Source organism: Pleuronectes platessa, chromosome 7, assembly GCF_947347685.1.
Source record: "Pleuronectes platessa chromosome 7, fPlePla1.1, whole genome shotgun sequence".
Lineage (NCBI taxonomy): Eukaryota > Metazoa > Chordata > Actinopteri > Pleuronectiformes > Pleuronectidae > Pleuronectes > Pleuronectes platessa.
The window spans coordinates 8,490,264-8,509,598 of NC_070632.1; the positions used below are offsets into that span (position 1 = coordinate 8,490,264).

Genomic DNA, 19,335 nt, shown 5'->3' on the forward strand with positions numbered 1-19,335 from the left:
AGGGTCGAGCTCCCTGACTCCGACAGCAGCATCCCTTTTGTTTTGCTTATGGACACACATTGTGTTGTCGTGTATATCTTGTTTTGTTAAATAAAGGTCTGGGATCATAACAGTCAACTCGTGTCCTCTCCCTCCTTGGCACAGACATTGAGACAGGCTGTGACAAAGGTTTAATGTTTCAAAGTATCATCGTGGATTTGCTATGGTGTTTCTTGACAATTTTTTTGGGAGTTTTGTCAGGACATTTAAAAGTGAGTCTCGACCTAAAGTAGATTCAGTGATGCTGCTTGAAACAAAAAGGAAGGAAAGTGTTCACATATCTCTGAGAGTGCAAAAAGCAGCTTGTAGTATATCCAGACGTAGTGTGGGAGAACAAAGGTTTGGTCCCGGTGTGAGACAACAGTTGACCCAGCATGACGAATACAATTGAAATGCTATGCTGCAACTATTATGTCCAGATATGTAACACAAGTGGCTGGTTGAGTCACAACCTTAACTGTGTTGTAATTACTAACAGGAAATAGCAGGTGGCGCAAATTAATTGCAATTCATCCAAAGCCAGGAGCATGGATTGCTTTGTATAACTAACACATTCCCCAGTGTGTTAATGTTATATCAGCAGCTATAATGACACAGGAAATATATATGAATTACTGTATATTATTATTATTATTATTATTATTATTGCTGTTGTTGTTTTATTAGGGCCCAAGCACCGAGCAGAGTGAGATAAGGTAAGGCCCTATTGAAATTGTAGGTATTATTATTATTATTATTATTTTCAGACAAATGAAATGGCTTTTTGAGGGGCTTTAACATGCTCAAATTCTTACAAAAATGTATATTATTGTTAATATTATTATTGTTCTTGTTGTTATTACATGAGACGTTTTTTAGAAATCCCCTGCTACACTGTTGAGCTGCGATGATGAGTATATTCTGTATAAAAGCTAGATTATACAAAGTGTTGTGTTATGAAACTAGGCGTTAAGCATTAGTGTGTGTTTCCTGTAACACGAGGATGATGTGACCTTCATCGCTGCTTCAACCTGCTTCACTGATTCGTTAACACTGGAGACGATGAAGAGGAATTCGCTGGAAAAAAGAACGAAGCATGATGCGCACACGCTCCTCGCGCCACATCCGGTCTGAGAGCAGACGGGACGTGACTGGCAACATGCGCCGTATCCTTAGGCCCCGCCCCCCCCCAGCTCATTGCGTATGCGCGCACGTAGTGTTCGGCGGAGGAGCCTTTAAAGAGCCTCGCCCCCTTCCGCAGCGCCACTTCTTTCTGCGGAGACAAGCTGCCCACCGGGAAGAGGAAGACCCACAGTCCGGCTCCAGTTCTCACCCGCTCTGCTACTCGAACCTCAAGGTAAGACCGACATGACACCGGGCTGTGAGCTGCGTGCGGCTCGCTCGGGCTCATCCGGGACTTTATCTCCATCCATTTCCTTGTTCAGGGATTCGAGCTGATAAAAGAGACTTCATCAACCTGATGCGCATATTTTAGGATCATCCCGACGGACCAGGATGCCGGGGGGGGGGGGGGGTTGTGACGTCCATGATTATCGATTGATTGGTTTACGGGATCACTATTTTTTTTCATGCTCACGCCTTTTTCCACACTGGTGCAATAGTGTGTGCACTTTTCTTTTTTAGGGCGATTACTTCAGAATAGTCGAGGCGGCATGACGTAGGCCTCTAGGTTTCCTAACCCCCCCCCCCCCCCCCCCCCCCCCGCAGTGTCTCATATAACACTAGATGGATGGAATCTAAATAATGGACATGCGCCTAGAAGAATCATAGAGTCACTGCCAAATGTAATCCACGCGTAAAAATGCTAAATGTAAATATTAGGGAATAAGATGATTATAATAAGACGATAGAAGAGCCCTTAAGTGATCGATCACTGCCTGACAGGTATTAGATCAGTACATCACAGGATCGTGCTGATGTAATAGACCAAATACACGCGCTGTTACACAAGTGCACGTCCGCAGCCGGTGTCGAGCCAGCACGTGAGAATGAAACGCGATGTACATCATGGTCTGTGGTTGGGGGGGGGGGGGGGGGGGGGGGGCAGGTCTTATAGTGACCGCGATGCTCCTGCTGATATATTATCAACACTGGTGTTTTAGTGCTTTGCCATTTTTTTATTATCACTTCAATTATTAAAAAATATGGATGATCATTTTTCAGATTAATTAAATTTAAGGCCTTTCCATGCAGTGTTGGCAGCCACAGTCGGTCCATTACATTAACAGACCTGTGGAATCTTTGAAAGCAAATACAAGTTTGGATAAAGTCATATTTCTTGTAAAATCACATCATCCAAACAGTGATGTGAAAGACTAGAGCACCGCTGTGATACCTGACACCCTATCAGAGCTCAGTAAACCCTTAATAACTTACCCTACGGGGGATTTGATTAAGTAAATCTCATTATGTGCTGGGAAACATGATCATATGCAGAAATCTGTGATAGTCATACAGTTGTGTGACACAGTCCCAGAAACTCATATAATCCAAGGACTGGCATTAAACATCCGTCTCACTCTCACTCCTACCAACCATATCACATTAAATTCTTTCAGCTCCTAATAATCCTTCCTGTAATCCCTATTCAGTGAAGCTAATAAGGAATATGGCTGTTTGTACAGGCAGTGGTGAACATGTGCTGTAATCCTTTACTGTACGTTAACAAAGGGTTTTCTTATCACTCGGCTGACCTCAGGGTCACGTCCTGCTATGTAATAACCCTTCAGCTCGCTCTGAGTGAGAGATAATTGGATAAAGGGACATAAGGTATGACTGTCCCACCCACCATGTCCTACTATTGTGTGCCAACTCACCCTGGAGAGGTTTTAAATATCCTCTCAGGGAAGGTAGTACAAAGCACCGGTGCTGCCCCGCCAGGTCCTCCACATGTCCTGTGTGTCACGTGACCTGCGTCTCTACATCACAGAGACACGACACTATCGCGCTGGTGATGTAAGATCATGCAAAGCGTGGCAGCCCACCCGCCTAGCCCACCCCTGACAGGAAGCATAAATGGTAGCGTGTGTGAGAGTGACGTCAGCTGGGGACGGTCTGTACCGCCAACGGATACCGCCAGTGGAATTTTCCCAGACAGTGGTTGCTGTGGAGACCTGGAGAGGGGCTAAGGAGCAAATACTATCAGGAAACCATATAAGGAAGTAAACATAGTGAGGAGTGTCAGGCTGGGAAGTAAAAAACAGGAACTTGCGGTTGATAGAAGTTGTGTTTTGTGGTCATGAAAAAAGGGAAACTTTCACGACCCCTTTACAGAAACTCCCTTTTCTGTGATGACAAAATGAAGGGAATCCAAATCGTCATGGGATGAGAACGTGCTCATGCGTCCCAACTTGTGAGGGAACTTCCAATAACCACGTCCTACATGATGCATCTGTAACCCTCCCTCTCCGCCTATTACACTCTGCCTACCTGCTTTATTTCTACCACCTCTCACTTACCTTGTCCTTTCCCTTTGACTATTTTTACTTCCCTTTTTCACTGTGCCTCTTTATTTGATCTCAGATGTCCACCAAGGAGAAGCTGATCAGCCATGTGATGAAGGAGGAGCCTGTTGGCAGCCAGACCAAGGTGACGGTGGTGGGCGTCGGCATGGTCGGCATGGCCTGCGCCATGAGCGTCCTGCTGAAGGTGAGACGGGAGAGAAAGAGTCGATTTTATGTGACATATCATTGAAGTGTAGAATGAGGATGATAACTTTGAAGTTAAATCTATGAAGGAGGCTTCAGAGTTATTAGAGTAGTAACTAGAATGAAGCTCCTCCAAGGCCCAACATTTGCCTTATGAAACCACCATTAAATTCACTGGATTCTGTTTTTTTATTTGGATCTGATCTAAATTATGGCTATGGAGTAGATTTAGATGAACTTGAATGAGTTAGCAGACCCACAGCATTATGCATTATGGACGGAATATTAAAGTTATGTAAACTAGTCCCTGACCTGAGAACAGCCAAACCTCTCTATTGTTTGGTAAAAGGAGGACAAAGGAGTGGAATCTTGGCACTCCCCTTCTAATATCCGGTTCCCTTCACACTAATATAGCCTGATCTTAGCGAGCAGAGGAACTACTGAGGCCAAGAGAAGCCAGGGGTCATTCAAATTATAATGCATCTTATTAGCCCGAGGCATGGCTTCATATTTATATTCTGTAAATAGATATAAAAGTGAAATGTACCTCCTGTGAGTAACGGAGATCCTCCACATTTGGCACAGGTCTCAGTGTAGCCCCAGTCTTTACTAGATTTGCTGTAACACACAGTACAAATTGTGTGTTGAGTTGTCAGAATGTCTTACTCTATGTCATGTGTATGATCAGGACTTGTGTGACGAGCTGGCTCTGGTTGACGTGATGGAGGACAAGCTGAAGGGTGAGGCCATGGACCTGCAGCACGGCGCCCTCTTCCTCAAGACGCACAAGATTGTGGCCGACAAAGGTGAAAATTAACAAATATTAACCACGATTTTTTGCTCACTGAAAAGATGTTCAGTGGCTGCATCAGAACACTCTCTCCATCCATTGTTCAGACTACAGCGTGACAGCCAACTCCAAGGTGGTGGTGGTGACTGCCGGCGCCCGCCAGCAGGAGGGCGAGAGCCGCCTCAACCTGGTGCAGAGGAACGTCAACATTTTCAAGTTCATCATCCCCAACATCGTCAAGTACAGCCCCAACTGCATCCTGATGGTGGTCTCCAACCCAGGTGAGGAGGGAGTGAGCGTGAAGGAGAGGGGGGGGGGGACGTGCTAGAGGAGAAAGTGCGGTACGGTTTGAAAGTTTGTCATTGGCTGATTCCTTCTTCACCCTCCCAGTGGACATCCTGACCTACGTGGCCTGGAAGCTGAGTGGCTTCCCCCGTCACCGCGTGATTGGCTCTGGCACCAACCTGGACTCCGCCCGTTTCCGCCATCTCATGGGAGAGAAGCTCAACATCCACCCTTCAAGCTGTCACGGCTGGATCATCGGAGAGCACGGAGACTCCAGTGGTAAGAGGATTAAACGAAAAATATCATCCGCTGTGAATGTTTGTTGGTCCACAGCAAATAATTTCATATAGCTTCATCATTTGCACGTTTCATAATCTCACATGTGTTTCTCATAGTGCCCGTGTGGAGCGGCGTGAACGTTGCCGGAGTTTCTCTGCAGTGCCTCAACCCGAAGATGGGGGCTGAGGGTGACACCGAGAACTGGAAGGAGGTTCACAAGATGGTGGTTGAAGGGTGAGGAGCCTTTCTTTTCTTTCTTTTTTTAAGTGAACCGGCACCTGCACGGACGACATCTGTCCAGCAGATTTATGGCTGCAATTGTATAAAGTCGGAGCCATAAAATTAAAACAGGTCTGTAGGGCTCAATGGGAACTGATCACTACTATTCATAAACATAAAGACTTAAAGTCCCAGCAGGCTCAGTTGAATCCAAGCGTGCTGACTTGCTCAGGTGAGGAATTTTACCATGGAACTGAGCCCAGAGACAAGCAGAGGCAGGCATTTCTTTATTATTATTACAGCCTGGCTGCCACAACACACACACAATAGATCTACTTCTCTCTGTTACACAAAACTACATGAACTCACTTTAACATCCAGGTTCTGCCTTAATGAAAGAAATTACTATATTAATTCCTGACTAAAGACAGGTTACTTAATCACCACTGATTACTTAAGTTGTGTCATTCCTGTGATTCCATTGTCAGCCACTCCTCACTTGATTTAGGTCCATAGGGAGTTTGTGTTTTTCTTCAGTTAATTCGAAGGCTTACGAAGCTGTACTTTATAAACCGGATTTGAGTTTTTGGTGCACTGCCTTCCTCATAAATGATTAACAAGAACCAGATATAGTTACAGCATGAGCTGCTGTGTGCACAGCAGAAATTCAGGAGTGGCAACTACAAACTTTCCCTACAAAGCAGCATTGGAACCTGAATTAACAGGAATTCAGACAGAGTAACATTGTTCTTAATACGAAATCTGACTGAAAGCTTGATTGTCTTATTCGTCCAAGAGACATAGAAGTTCTTCTCACTTCAAATGTATTTATTATCCTTTTGTATGTTCACTGCAGAGCCTATGAGGTTATCCGGCTGAAGGGCTACACTTCCTGGGCCATCGGCATGTCTGTGGCTGACCTGGTGGAAAGCATCTTGAAGAACATGCACAAAGTTCACCCCGTGTCCACACTGGTCCAGGTGAGGTGCCGGGGCAGACGAATCCCAGATCATGATATTCCCGCTGTTGATTAATTTACCAAACAGTGTGCAGATGAGTTACAGGTTGGTCCTCCTCTTCCTCTTCTTCGTCTGCTAGGGAATGCACGGAGTGAAGGATGAGGTCTTCCTCAGCATCCCCTGTGTCCTGGGCAACAGCGGCCTGACAGACGTCATCCACATGACGCTGAAGGCCGAGGAGGAGAAGCAGCTGGTGAAGAGCGCTGAGACCCTGTGGGGTGTACAGAAGGAGCTCACCCTCTGAAGAGGAAGGCTCTGAATCCTCAGCTCCACCTGGAAGCCACACCAAGCTCTGCGTGGTTGATCTCCACCTACTGTACCTCCTGTGTCCCGCACGGCAATGGACGAATGAGACTTTTGAGTATCTATACAAATGTCCACGTGTTTGTAGCTAAACCAATGGAAACTAGATGTTAGTTGACATGGGTATCATTATCTGTTGCTGCCTTCCTTCCTCCATCACTAAATATTCAGAGACACATCTCATACCTTTAGCCTTCGTCCTCAGTCAGTGATGAAGTGAGGGGGCATTTACATATTGTCCTCACTATACACTATCAATTGTAAGGCCTTTGCATATTGAGTGTAGTGTATAATTCTATGTACTGTATGTTTACGTGTACTGTTGCTGTTACTTCTGTGCACTCCTCGTTCGTATTTGGTTGGGATTCTGCTTATTCTGGCTGTTTTTTTTCCATTTGGGAATCTCTGTTCATTTTTTTATTTGGAAAACAATGGAGACATTCCATTCTCTACGAGGAAGGCTTCCTAGAGAGTCGATATCAATCACCGGACTCCTGTGATACCAAAGAACCTTATCACTTGAGACTAGCGATGCGTAGCAGTTTACTGGTTGGCACCGAAGCCTTTAAAATAAAAATAAATTAAAAAAAACCACACAAGTGCACTGATAGATAAATATATATTTAAAAGGCAAGCTGTTACAAAGTAAGGTCACATTGTGGTGACTTAGAGAGGGTGCCAACAAGGTAGACTGCCATAATGTAACAGAGACCCAATGGGAAAGACTCAGCCGGAATCATGGTTATGAATCCTAACGGAAGGTTAGAATCCTGAAGGTGTTGTACGTGTGCACACCCTAAATACCCTCAAAGGGTGTCTGTATTTATTTGAATCCTGACTTTTGGGAAATAAGGAACATTGACAGAACTATACTATTATTTATGACGTAAAAATACAGATGAGATCTATTTATGTATTGATGTTTAAACATTGGATAGGGTTGATCGATCCCTCAGACTCTTCCTGTCAGGGCAACTGAATGTGGATTTTTATTTGCCCCGCAACATCAAATAAATCTGCCAGGATGACGATACTGACGTGTCCTTTGTCCTTCGCTGTGTTTGTCGTGCAGTCTAGCGAAAGGCAGCTCGTGTTTACAGGGCCGCTGAATCAGCTGCTCTCTGTGCAAATCTATAGGTCAATACATGCAGCGGATTAGAAGCTTCTGTGCTAGAGAAATCTGGTCACTGCTGAAACAACTATTCATTAGTGCTTCTCTTTGGTTTGTCTAACAAGTGTGCATGACAGAGATATAACTAAGAGATACGACTGTGATCAATAAGCCATCAAACAGTTATGAACTAGAATGGGACTAAGTAGAGGGCATACCCCCACCAAGGCCCTAACACTCACAGATATTAGTCCTCTAAATAAGGATTTTCCTCCAGATCCTTGAATTAATCCCTGAGAAGATGGTGAAATATGAAAAAAAAAAAAAAACAGTTGCGATCTGGCAGTGTAAAAGAAAATAAAAAACAATTTCTGGATCTGGCCCTTTGTCCAGATCCAGGCCAAAACGAAATTGTTTTTCTTTGGCCTGTGTCCATCGAAGTTTCATTAAAACCTGTTCGGTAGTTTTTCCACGTTCCTGCTGGAAAACAAATCCAATGACCAAAAGGGGCAAAATAACCAAAATAACTTAAAGTAAAAAAGTTATACTGAAATAATGATCTCAGAGAGATGAAACTTTAAATCAGATTTACTTTATTTGTACTGATTTACATAAATCTACAGATATAAAAGAACAGGTGGTTGATTTGGAAACAAAGAAAAAAAAACAACAGCAGATATTCTATCATACAATTCAAAGTGCATTTAGTAAAAGGCTAATTTAAATGAGACCTGTTTGCAAACTTTACATAAGTTAACTTTTTTTGATTAGTACATAGTCCTTTTTTTATTTGTTTTACCCTCCAACGTTCTGGCATATTCACAACTTTTTTTTCTGAAAATCTAAACTTCTCAGCAGGACCGAGAATAAGTGGACAGCACAAGGGAAATAGAAAAGTTTAAAAGAAAAAAAGATTTCCTTTTAGAGTTAAGTTTGTCAAGACAGCCACCTGCATTAGTTAGAGACAGTGTACAGAGTGAGACGAGCACTGTACGAGACTAACTGGTTAATGCAGTCAGAGGGTAGACCTGAGCAGCTGACATGCGATCAAACAGCCTCACTCACACCATCATGGAGACAAAACACAGATCAGAGGAAAGATAAAGTGTAGTGTGGGTAAGTGGATGGGTGCTCACAAGAATTCAGCTCATTGATAGACCCAAGGAACACAGAGACACAGTTCAGGGCCACGTTGATCATCACGTCCACTGTATGAGAGGAGATTCAGTTAACTCCATGGCTACTGAACATGACCCAGACCCCAGGCTGAACTAAATCCTGAGGCTGAACCCCCGTCCTTCATGAAAGGTTGCCCTGGGTATTTATATCACAGCCTAACCTTTTTCATTATGAGGGGTGTGGGACAGCGGACACATGGGGCTCTCTACAAAGCCCCTCGCCACTAGCCCCCGACAATTTGTGCTTACTAGCCAAATTACTTTGTCTGACAAAGAGCAAAAACCTGTGGACCAGGGTGTAATGCAGCATAAACATGTCAACACAATAACGCACAACCCGGCTTCACCACAAACACTCACACACATCATACACAGAATAAGCTCGCACCTCACTTTTACCTGTATGGCGAAAGTTTTTTGTGTCGACCACAGCCAATCATTTGTCGTGTCTGGTTCATGACTGTGATGCATAATGATCTCAAAGAAGTATTTGGTCAGATCAAAACACAAATGGTGTACAACTGTGGCCATAGAGTTTGAAATTTCACTGTGCTACACACAACAGTCCAATTGTTCTTAAGCGTTGCTGTTCCGGTTTCTTTCAGATTTCATAGTGAATTTCTATAAAAAAGGTTCAGCGATTTAAAATAAAAGAAGACGTTAAAGGAGGGAATAAAACAAAAAGGGATAGAAGGGAAAGGACGAGAGATTGAAGATATGAACGCTTCCAGGTAGTTTGTGGGAATCAGTAGAGGTCGCTGAGGCCCGCAGTCTTGCGGGCTTTCTGCATGAGGGCACGAAGCTGGAACTGCTTCCTGGACAGGAGGCGTACGTGCTGTAACAGAAGAGAATAGGAGTGATTGTAAATCTCAGGATAAAAACGTGCTAACCCTTGTTTCTCTTATTAAATACTTCTGACACGGGTGTTCACCTTTAAGAAAACTTCCAGGTCGATGACGCCCCTGCGGAGAGCCTCTCCCAGATAGAAGATAGTATCTTCGATTGCGTTCTCCTCAGCGTACAGGTTCAGAATCTGTTTGTAAAGAGGAGCCGTTGGCACAATGACGTCATCAATGTCATTGTTCTCTGTCTGGTTCTCCATCTTCTCCAAGGCCTCGCTCAGCTCCTCGTCCTTTCTCTTCAGCAGCTCAATGTTTCTGTCAACCTCCGTCTACAAACAAAATTACAACCATAAAACCAATGGTCAATTTTGGTATTATGGAAAAGATGTTGATAGAGGACATCAAAAATACATATACAACTCTCACCACTTCCTGGTCCAGTCTTGAGACCATCTCCTCCAGTTTCTGGTGTCCTTTCTTCAGGTCTTCCTCTGTCCGCTTCAGGGCGTCCAGCTCAGCCTGAGCTCTGTCCATCTCCTCCTTCATCCTCCAGCGAAGTTTGTCACTTACTGCTGAAATCAGAGATGCGCGGATGGTGTCCTCTCCAATGGTGCCATCCCGGCTTGGACCTGAAGATGAAGATGTTAAGAAGCAATGAGACGCATTGATTGAACAGTTGTTTATTGTCCAACATGTCCTCACAAACCACTGAGCAGACGTAAGACGGGATGAGTGTCAGGCTTTTCTTAACACTGTAATGACAGTAGATGCTCATGTGAAATGGACTAAATCTATATAGCATTTTTATAGTCTTGATGACAACTCAAAGAGCTTTACATTATTTTCCTTATCACACATATTTGTACAGCACTTCTATTTGCAGAACTTTTCTGTTCAGATGGAACAGCCATCAGGGACAATTGCACAATGACACTTTGGCAAGCGGAATCAAAGAGACGGGAATTAAACCACTTACTGGGTATGTGACAACCCACTCTACCTCCTGAGCCAATGTTCATTTATTAAGGTCAAAACTTTGGTAATATCGTTGGTATCAAGCATCCTTTGAGTTCCCCTTCAAAGCAAGAGGTTGCGAAAACAGAAGCACAAAACTTGTGACACATCTGAAAAATTCTGAATAAGTGAAAAAATGGAAACTCCTGAAAACTGGTGTAATCCAACAGATTATCTGCAATTTTTTTTTTACTTTTCTAAACTTTAAGGCTGTAGTTTAACAGTGTTTTACTTGATTACATAATATATCATAGGTTAAACACATTTATGAATGTATTTTAGTGAAGCTTGATATCGAAGGTGCAATATTTTGAACTCCACATATGAACTGTAGTTATAAGTCATATAAAAGCCCATCGCAAAGTACATCTTCAAAGCTGCCATTCACCAGGTTATGTAAGTGTAAAACCACTGATGGATGTCTGCTGAGTCACGACCACCTCATGAGCAGTCTGGAGGCAGCTCTACAAATGTCAGAGTTGATCTGCCTTGAGATCAGGGCGTTGTCCAGTCAAAAGCATTTCACAGAATGTAGGAGGAGGTTTAAACTCCTGCTGCACGCTGGTCCCTAACCAGCATTTCAATGGTTCAAACTGGTGTTGGGGAGCAGCAGATGGATCCCCTTATCAGAGGTCTGTCATTGTGTGCAGTTACTGTTCCAACCCTAAATATAGCACTGTGCTCTAGTAAGGTTTAGAGTGTGGGGAGCAGGAGGGGGCTGTTCCATTTCCTTTCGGGTCCATCATACCCTTTGGCCTTTAATGTGTCCCACTCTAGTTACAGTAATGACCTTTCAGTGGCAGCTCATCATAGTCAGAAGGTGAGAGAGTCGGAGTCAGAAGGTCAAATTTCTTGATTTCTAGTTGACTAAAGATCACGGAAAATGGTAAAGATATCATTTTGTCGCGGGTGAATTGAACCTTTGGTTTAATATAAAGCATTGTAATATAATTTCACAATAACTCAGACGCTGCTGTAAAATTAAATACTATCTAATCGTTATTGGGTGAACACATTCCGTATCTTGTTGCGTTTGAATTTTTTTTCAATCCAGTGCAGTATAAGACCTTCAAATGCACCCTTGATATAAGGAAGAAATAAAGTTCCCCAGATACTAAATGTAACACATACCAACTGTGGAGACTGGGGTCTGGGTGGGGTAGTGTGCAGGGCCGCCAGTGGCTGGGTATGAGTTGCCTCCTGGGTACTGGTATCCGGGATAGCCTCTGCAAATAGATTCATGATCAACAGATAGCAGAAACTTTACATTATTCACTTTCAAAGTGGTTTAAATGCTGCTGTTTAACTTTATGATGAAATTGGCCTGGCTCTACAGTTTCTCAGCAACAGATATGCATGCGGGTATAATGTTCTAGCAGAAACCACAGACAAGCCAGGACAGGTTCTTTTTTAGAGATATGTGTTATCTGGGTGAGAGAAGTTAGAGAAGTGCTTGGCAAACATCTTACCCTGGGTTAGCGTTTGGACCGTATGGTGACGCTGCGGGCATACCAGGCATGTAGGCGGCTGAGATAGAGAGTCATATTGAAACAATCAGATCTTTGGACATACCAAACATACAGGACACTCATCTTCACAGACACATGAACTGTCAGTGGTTTTAAGGGTTAGCTAAGAGTGCCATCTAGTGTATAGATGATGAATCAACATATTTTACCAGGGTTTTCAGGATGTAAATTCTCTGATGAGCAACGTTTGACTTTGTAGAAAAGGGGTCTGTGGTTTACCCTAAAAAATTTTTTCTGTTTACAATAAAAAAAATTTAAAACAAGTCACTCACGGTTTGGGGGTCCAGCTGCCTGGAAAGATTGGTAAGGGGCTTGTGTAGTGGGGCGAGAGAACACAGGAGGCTCCTCTCCAAACACCACAATCATCACCTGAATGAGACCATACAGGTCTGACTGGGGCTGTAGGAGAAACGGTGATGGTAAAGTTTTGCTAACCAGTACAAAAAAAGCACTCGTGTCAAAGGATCAACAGGAAAGTCACAATTTAATTTTGTATCTAGAGCACAGGTTCATTCATGGCCCTAGTGACTGCCCCATTTTGAAATCAGAGGTATAACTTACTTCTATAGTTTACAGTAGTCTATGTTAGAGCCTACATCCATAGACATCCATAGACATCCATAGATTTCCAAAAGTCACTTCCACAATCAAACTTCAAAATGAATATATGCTTCTATTCCCACACATTCCACGTATCATCATTGCCTGAATAAACTATATTTCGATATGATGATTAACGACTTTGCACTTACATGTTTCCACTCATGTAGATAAGGCAGGTAGATCTTGCCATTGGCATCGATGTGCTTGCCAGTTTTGATCATCATTGCGTTGGTGGGTTTGACAAAACAAATGGGAGGGTTGTAGGGGTATGTGTCAAGCAACCACAGACACACTGGGATGTTGTAGACATTTCCTAAAAGAAGCAAACACACAAAGTAAATATTGACCCTTTCAAGTCTAAACATTATCTTCTTTCCACCCTGCATGTTCATCCAAGCTTTTTGCTATTTCAAGGCATCCTTTCCTATTCGGTTTACAAAAGCACATAGGAATTAGTCATGTATTAAACAGCAATTATGAAATGGTATATGTGAATTTAATACATTTCACAGTGCAACAGATCTCCTGCAACGTTGTCTCAATATCAGACAGGATAGCAATGCAAACAAACCCAACCAAGAAATTAAGAAAAACAGGATTCAATTTGAGGTGAAGCCAAACCAGTTCATCATCCAATAGGAGACTTTCAGACATTATTTCATGTGTTAAGTTCTACATATTTGATTGTAGTCGTGTTGTCTTTTTTTGCAAATTTCTAACAAACTTTAGCAAAATACCATGCCTCAATTATATTTCTTTGTCATAGGTTTGATCACAACCTCAGCATAACACATAACAAGAAAAGATAACATACATTTGTTGGGGAAAAAGTTTGAAGCTCACAAATACATGTTTCAGTAAAAAGACACATACTATGTCCTAAGTGGAATTTAAAAACATAATGAAGAACTGACATTTTTTTACAGATACATATGCTTCTACATGTTTATGTGTTTTGGTTTGGTCGACCTTACTTGTCCAATGCTTTAAAGTATTTGGGCCAAAGATCGAGAAGTTTTACAAAGAAACGAAATAAACTGATGGGACGATGTGTAACGCGATTTTAAAGAGAAACTGTTTTTGAAGAAAAGAAGAGTGACACTCTTTACCTCTGTAGCTCACTGGGACAGTGCCTGTCAAGCTCATCAGGTCTCTTGTGGAGCCGTCGTTAAACACTGAAACACAAGAACATCCCATGTCAACAACAATATGAGCATCATACAATCATATAAGATGCACCCAGTATCATTTAATTACCATAAGCATCCATTACTGGCTTCAGGTCCTTGTACTGGGAGATGACATTGGTAATCTCACGAACAGTCAGATCCCTGTATTTGTATTGCTGAGAAAAGAAAACACAGACAGAGGAAAAACCAGGTATGTTAGTACAAATTAAAGTAGAGACACAGATGCTGACAAGCACAGAAACTTTAACATGGACGAAACAAATATTTAAACTTCAGACAAGTACACTTATCAAAGTGGAATTGTATTCATTAAGACATCAATATTAGAAAATAGATGTATATGTTGTACAACAGCACGTTACAGAGACGGGTAATTGTTGGGGAAAATAAACAACAGCCATGTGCAAAAACAGGGAATCGTAGTTTAAATCATGATTTTAATAACATTAGTGATGTTAGCAAAGATGCTACACAGCCAGGGAATGTAACAGGTGACTATTGATGGTTCTTCGCCAATCAATTAACATGACATTAGCGAGCCTTGTAACATAAAGTATTTAATGTACGAAATCCGTAGAGAGGCATAAAGCAAGACTCACTCCAGGAAGTTTTGTCTAGCTAACTTGCTAGTAGCGCCGTGTTTGACGTCAGCAACTTCAGCTAACTTGCTAATGCTGTCTACATCAGTTTAGCTGCGGTCTTACCTTCAGCATTTTCTTCAGCGCAGCATCGTTGACAACCGCCATGTTTTCTAAATGTGTTAACTTCTCCCACAAACGAGTTTAAGTGAGGACTGTCTTTACTCTGTGGGTCTGACAGCTAACACAAGCTAACGCCAGCTAGCAGGACTTGACTGAATGCTAGGCTAATGTTAGCCCAGCCTCGGGCCCGACTACAGCTGAGACAATGACGCGGTCTGTGTGCCGGATCCTCCGGTTCAACACGGGCGGCGATGTGTTGAAGACACGTCTCGACGCAGTGAATCAACCGAGAACCTTTCAAACGGAACAACGGCGAAGACAGAAGCCGAAAACCAAACACACGATCGTCAACAGAAGGGACTTCCGGTGGAGCACCTGACTGCTTCCGGTACGGGTGCGACGATGGGGCTGACTGCTTCCGGTCCCGCGTGTGACGAGGGTCCAGCTGTGGACATGTGACCACACCTGGATTTGTCATGTTGTAAAATGTCCTGGTGACTCAGAGGAGGTGAGACACTCCTCCACGTCACCTGTACCTTTATCTTGAAGAACACAATGTTTTCATACTACCCTCGTTAAGAAAACACAGTTAAATGAGACGATGGTTAAGTTTTCTTTACCAGTACAATAAATGCAGAGTCATAGGATCAACAGGAAAGTTACAGGTACATTCATGGCGCTTGTGACTAACCCTAACCATATTATTTGCTTCTATAGGTTGTTTAGTCTGTGTTAGAGTCTAGATCTATAGATAACCAAAAGTCACTGCTGTAATCAAACCTATAAAACTTGCCTGACAGTTTTGATCACCATCGTCACCCAGGGAAGACAGAAAGAATATATACTACACAAATTAAGACTTAAAAACACTTTTCAGATGCATTTATCACAGTGTTTACTCCAAGTGGAGAAGCTACACTAAAGAAAGAGTTCGGAAGGCTTCGGAAGTGTAAATTGAAAAAATTAAGCACCATTTACATATGTCAGAATTTGTTTAGCAACCAAAGGAATATATATAATATTTAATTAAGGCTTGGAAATATGGCCAAAAATATATATCACTATAAATGTTTTCATAGCAGTCAAAATCAATGATTATTCATGTAAAATTAGTATTTCTAAGTTAAGAGACATGTTTTTGCTCCTGAGTGAGAGAATGACGAATTCTTGAAAACAAGAAAACATTATTCAAATCTGAATCAGATCAGTTACGCGTTACATCTCCTCACTGTGCTCACACAATGAACATAATTACATGTATTAAACTCTCATTGTATTACTGTTGGTGAAAATTATACGGCGATAATTGCTATCGTTTTATTGCTCAGCCCTTAATATAATATGGAACCACAGTTGAAGCGTAAAAGAAACTTGATATTTGCTGAAAATGATTCAATATCTACACACAATGAGTTTATTTCTTCATTCACATTGACAAGAACTAGAGTTTATTTACAAGTATTCCTATAACACCGTTTCTTTAGCAGTGCCATTAAAAGTGTAGGATTAATTCAAAAAGTAGTTGTTGATTTAGGTTTTTCTTTTTCTTTTTTTAAACAGAACATCTGGCTAAGACAAATGCATGAAGTTTTCTGGAAAATTATGCTTTATTCTATTTGATGTCAAAATAAAACGAGACTGACTCTTCTGTAATAAACTGTCGTATAAGGCTTCACCTTGATTTTAATTACAGTCTTTTCTCCTCTCCAGTCAAAAGTCCACAAGATTTATGGCCGAGGTCACAGCAGGTGCAATGAAATCACAGTTTTATGAGCCGACAGTAAAGTAATTCACGTCTTTCAACACAGTTTTACAACTGCCAAAGTGATTCAGCCTTTAGCAAAACACAAAATAAAACAATCTCAGATGCTTTTTACAGTCGTAATCGTACAATATATACAAAGTATTGCAGCATTTGTCTTAAAAATCATGGACTATAAAACCATCAATGGATACCATCTGACACTGAACACGGGATAAGACACAGAACCAGTTTTACACAAATGATCGTCACGTTCCAGAGAACACTAACAGTTGGTTTCATATTCTTGAAAGAAAGGTGGACCGTCGTCTCTGGGTAGAGACAGATACGAGCTCCCATCTTCCCTTGAGAGCACCTCTGCTTGTCTTTGACACTGTAGCCGGCCTAGAAAAAAAGAATTCTTATCAATCACAACGAAGTCATAAACATGAGGAGAGGGGAAAGGTGATTCCAGTCTTTCAGATTTATGAGGGGTTAAACTAATAAGAGGTGGCCTAGATATGGATCTGGGATCTGTCTTATCAACATGAGCTTGTATCTGGGGCAGGGATGTTTGTGTTGGATTGAATCAACATGGCGCCTCACTTCTCTTCCAGTGTGAGTGTTACTTACACGAGGAGTGTCCAGGCTCGGCGGGAGGCTGCATGCACACGGGAGGGCAGTCTCCGAACGCGACCTGCATCACCTGCAGGAGGCTCACCAGGTCACACTCACCCTGACAGGAGGAGAAGGAACAATCACACTAGTGTAGCAGCGCCATAAAAAGTCATTCTGATGTCATTGTCTGTTTATTTATTTTAAAATGCAGCTCTGCAAATGAATATGAGATCATGTTTCGGGTTCCTCACATTCTTCCAATCCTCCAGGTATGGCAGCTCCACTTCTCCGTTGCTGGAGGTGTAGTTTCCTCTGACGACCATCATGTCTTGTGTGGGCCTGATGTAGCAGAGAGGAGGAGTCTGAGGGTAGCTGTCCTCGAGCCACAGGCACACGGGGATGTTGTAGGTCGCATCTTGTGCGACAACAAGAGAAAATTGTGTTTTACTATGCAAATCAATAAGTAAGAGAAATTTCAAAATGGATTTTCATTTGAAAGGAAACAGTTTGAAATTTATCTCGTTTTCGTATCTGCCCCTTTCTAGTGTTTGTGTGCTGTTCGTTTTGTTGCTCACATTTGTCCTCAGCATATACTCTATATCTAAAGACCTTATCTTACATAATTGATAAGGTCTTTATTATAATAACTGTTTTAAATATGTAACTTGTTATTTGACTTCAGCCTGACAACTTTACACCAGGCAAAAACAAGGGCTCTTTGTTTACTCTGGCATATTTACAGTGTTGTTGTTAATATGCCGAAAAATGTACTTGTTTCTATTGAGTTACTAAATTAAAGTGATTGTTACCATTAAAGTTGACAGGGAGGGTTCCAGTCAGACTCATCAAGTCCTTGATGGATCCATCATTATAAACTGTGCAAAGCAAATGAGAACAACATGCATCGTTGAGATTATGAATTGAGATGATCTCATGTTTAATAAGATAAGAAACTGTTATTTTGCATCTCACCAAATTCATCCATCTTGGGCACCAGCCATTTGAAGTTGGTCGTTGCAACAAATATGTCATGAGCCACATGCTTGCGAAAATAATTCTTTAAAAAAAAAAAAAAAAAAAAAAAAACTTAATTGTATAGTTCCTTAATTATGTTTGATGAGAATTCATTCTGCCTTTATCATCATTCTTACCTTCGGCAGCATTTTCCTAATCGAGCCCTCGCTGTACGACATGATCACGATTCATCCACGGGGGGAAAATATGACTTTGTATTCCTTCGATCATCGACACTCAACAACACTCGCCTCCCCCCGTCTCTCTGGTTTATGGACAACCACTCGTCTTTTATGACTCTTGAAAGCCAGTGACAGAGCAGCTTCACCATCACACACGTCATCTGCCCTCAAAACTATTAACTAGGCCTCATGGATCAAACCAAACAGACTGGGACACAGTGTAATGTTGGAATAACAAACCAACACGGTTTTACTTTGACTATATTCATGATTTATGATCTGTTTTCTTGGGTCAGGATAAATACTAGGATCCCCCTGCTAATGTGTTTGTACCTTTACACTTAATCCAAACTGATAAGGATCATTGCAAAGTGCACATCAATAAGGATATATTAACCTGTAACATCCATCAAAGTAAAGCAGTCCAGTGGAACCATATGGGGGAAACAAAAACAAACACACACATAAACTCCATCCTTTCCATGAACTACTTGTTTTCTTTTAATAACTCAGAAGTTGCTTATACACTAAAGTGAAGTGAGACAAATATCTACCAAATATTGAGACAATACCAAGTGGGACAAAACAAACTTTAGTCAATTAGGATGTAAGTTGTGAGAATCTAATTTTTTGTCCATATCTATATATATGTTTTGCTAAGTTTCAAAGTAAGATAGGTGTGCCCAGTTCAAATGTACAATCAACAGTAAAATGTCCTATGATCAAACACAAGATTTACGAGCGTCCTCTGAACCTTCATTACGCCCTGTACCTCCCACATTGTGTTGATTACAATTTAACCCATACACTACGATCCTGCCAGGCAAGCAGGGACAAAACTTTTCTGAATATATTATTTATACTGTGTGGGAAATCAGTTAAGCCGTATTTGTAAAAAATAAATAAAAGTAATCATCTATGTTGTTAATATTCTCAAAAACAATACACAAAGCAGCCTGTAGATGGCAGCAAATCTTAAATTAGAAGGGGAACTTGTTGTGAAGTGTGACGGTTGAAAGTTCAAGACACGG

The 19,335-nt window shown here is 41.8% G+C and overlaps 3 protein-coding genes across 3 annotated transcripts; 1 reads left to right on the forward strand and 2 right to left on the reverse strand.

The window, feature by feature from the left end:
- Nucleotides 1-1,216: 1,216 nt before the first annotated feature.
- Nucleotides 1,217-7,614, forward strand: ldha (lactate dehydrogenase A4). The gene is made up of 8 exons (XM_053426175.1): nt 1,217-1,375; nt 3,562-3,687; nt 4,375-4,492; nt 4,584-4,757; nt 4,867-5,040; nt 5,157-5,274; nt 6,116-6,239; nt 6,358-7,614. Exons 2-8 carry the CDS (start codon nt 3,562-3,564, stop codon nt 6,520-6,522), a joined length of 999 nt encoding a protein of 332 aa, XP_053282150.1. The 5' UTR covers nt 1,217-1,375; the 3' UTR covers nt 6,523-7,614.
- A 654-nt stretch (nt 7,615-8,268) lies between these two features.
- tsg101a (tumor susceptibility 101a) lies at nt 8,269-15,161 on the reverse strand. Its single transcript, XM_053426176.1, has 10 exons — nt 14,753-15,161; nt 14,116-14,203; nt 13,968-14,033; nt 13,008-13,171; nt 12,528-12,654; nt 12,196-12,253; nt 11,858-11,952; nt 10,139-10,341; nt 9,802-10,041; nt 8,269-9,705 (listed from the first exon to the last, which is right to left on the reverse strand). The coding sequence occupies exons 1-10, from the start codon at nt 14,792-14,794 to the stop codon at nt 9,616-9,618; spliced, it is 1,173 nt and encodes a 390-aa protein (XP_053282151.1). The 5' UTR covers nt 14,795-15,161; the 3' UTR covers nt 8,269-9,615.
- On the reverse strand, nt 15,097-18,301 carry zgc:123278 (uncharacterized protein LOC641569 homolog). The gene is made up of 8 exons (XM_053426402.1): nt 18,260-18,301; nt 18,081-18,165; nt 17,918-17,983; nt 17,360-17,523; nt 17,124-17,226; nt 16,815-16,895; nt 16,706-16,714; nt 15,097-15,194 (listed from the first exon to the last, which is right to left on the reverse strand). Exons 1-8 carry the CDS (start codon nt 18,299-18,301, stop codon nt 15,097-15,099), a joined length of 648 nt encoding a protein of 215 aa, XP_053282377.1.
- Between the last annotated feature and the right edge of the window lie 1,034 nt (nt 18,302-19,335).

Excerpts from the sequence above, each read along its gene's own strand:
- ldha (XM_053426175.1), top strand. The coding sequence starts at position 3,562 with ATGTCCACCAAGGAGAAGCTGATCAGCCATGTGATGAAGGAGGAGCCT. Across the intron at positions 5,275-6,115 it reads CACAAGATGGTGGTTGAAGG|AGCCTATGAGGTTATCCGGC; the intron begins GTGAGGAGCCTT and ends TGTTCACTGCAG. Across the intron at positions 6,240-6,357 it reads CCGTGTCCACACTGGTCCAG|GGAATGCACGGAGTGAAGGA; the intron begins GTGAGGTGCCGG and ends TTCGTCTGCTAG.
- tsg101a (XM_053426176.1), bottom strand. The coding sequence starts at position 14,794 with ATGGCGGTTGTCAACGATGCTGCGCTGAAGAAAATGCTGAAG. Across the intron at positions 14,034-14,115 it reads GCCAGTAATGGATGCTTATG|TGTTTAACGACGGCTCCACA; the intron begins GTAATTAAATGA and ends CTTGTGTTTCAG. Across the intron at positions 9,706-9,801 it reads ACCTGGAAGTTTTCTTAAAG|CACGTACGCCTCCTGTCCAG; the intron begins GTGAACACCCGT and ends CTTCTGTTACAG.
- zgc:123278 (XM_053426402.1), bottom strand. The coding sequence starts at position 18,301 with ATGTCGTACAGCGAGGGCTCGATTAGGAAAATGCTGCCGAAG. Across the intron at positions 17,984-18,080 it reads GCCCAAGATGGATGAATTTG|TTTATAATGATGGATCCATC; the intron begins GTGAGATGCAAA and ends TGCTTTGCACAG. Across the intron at positions 17,227-17,359 it reads ACCTGGAGGATTGGAAGAAT|GGTGAGTGTGACCTGGTGAG; the intron begins GTGAGGAACCCG and ends TCCTCCTGTCAG.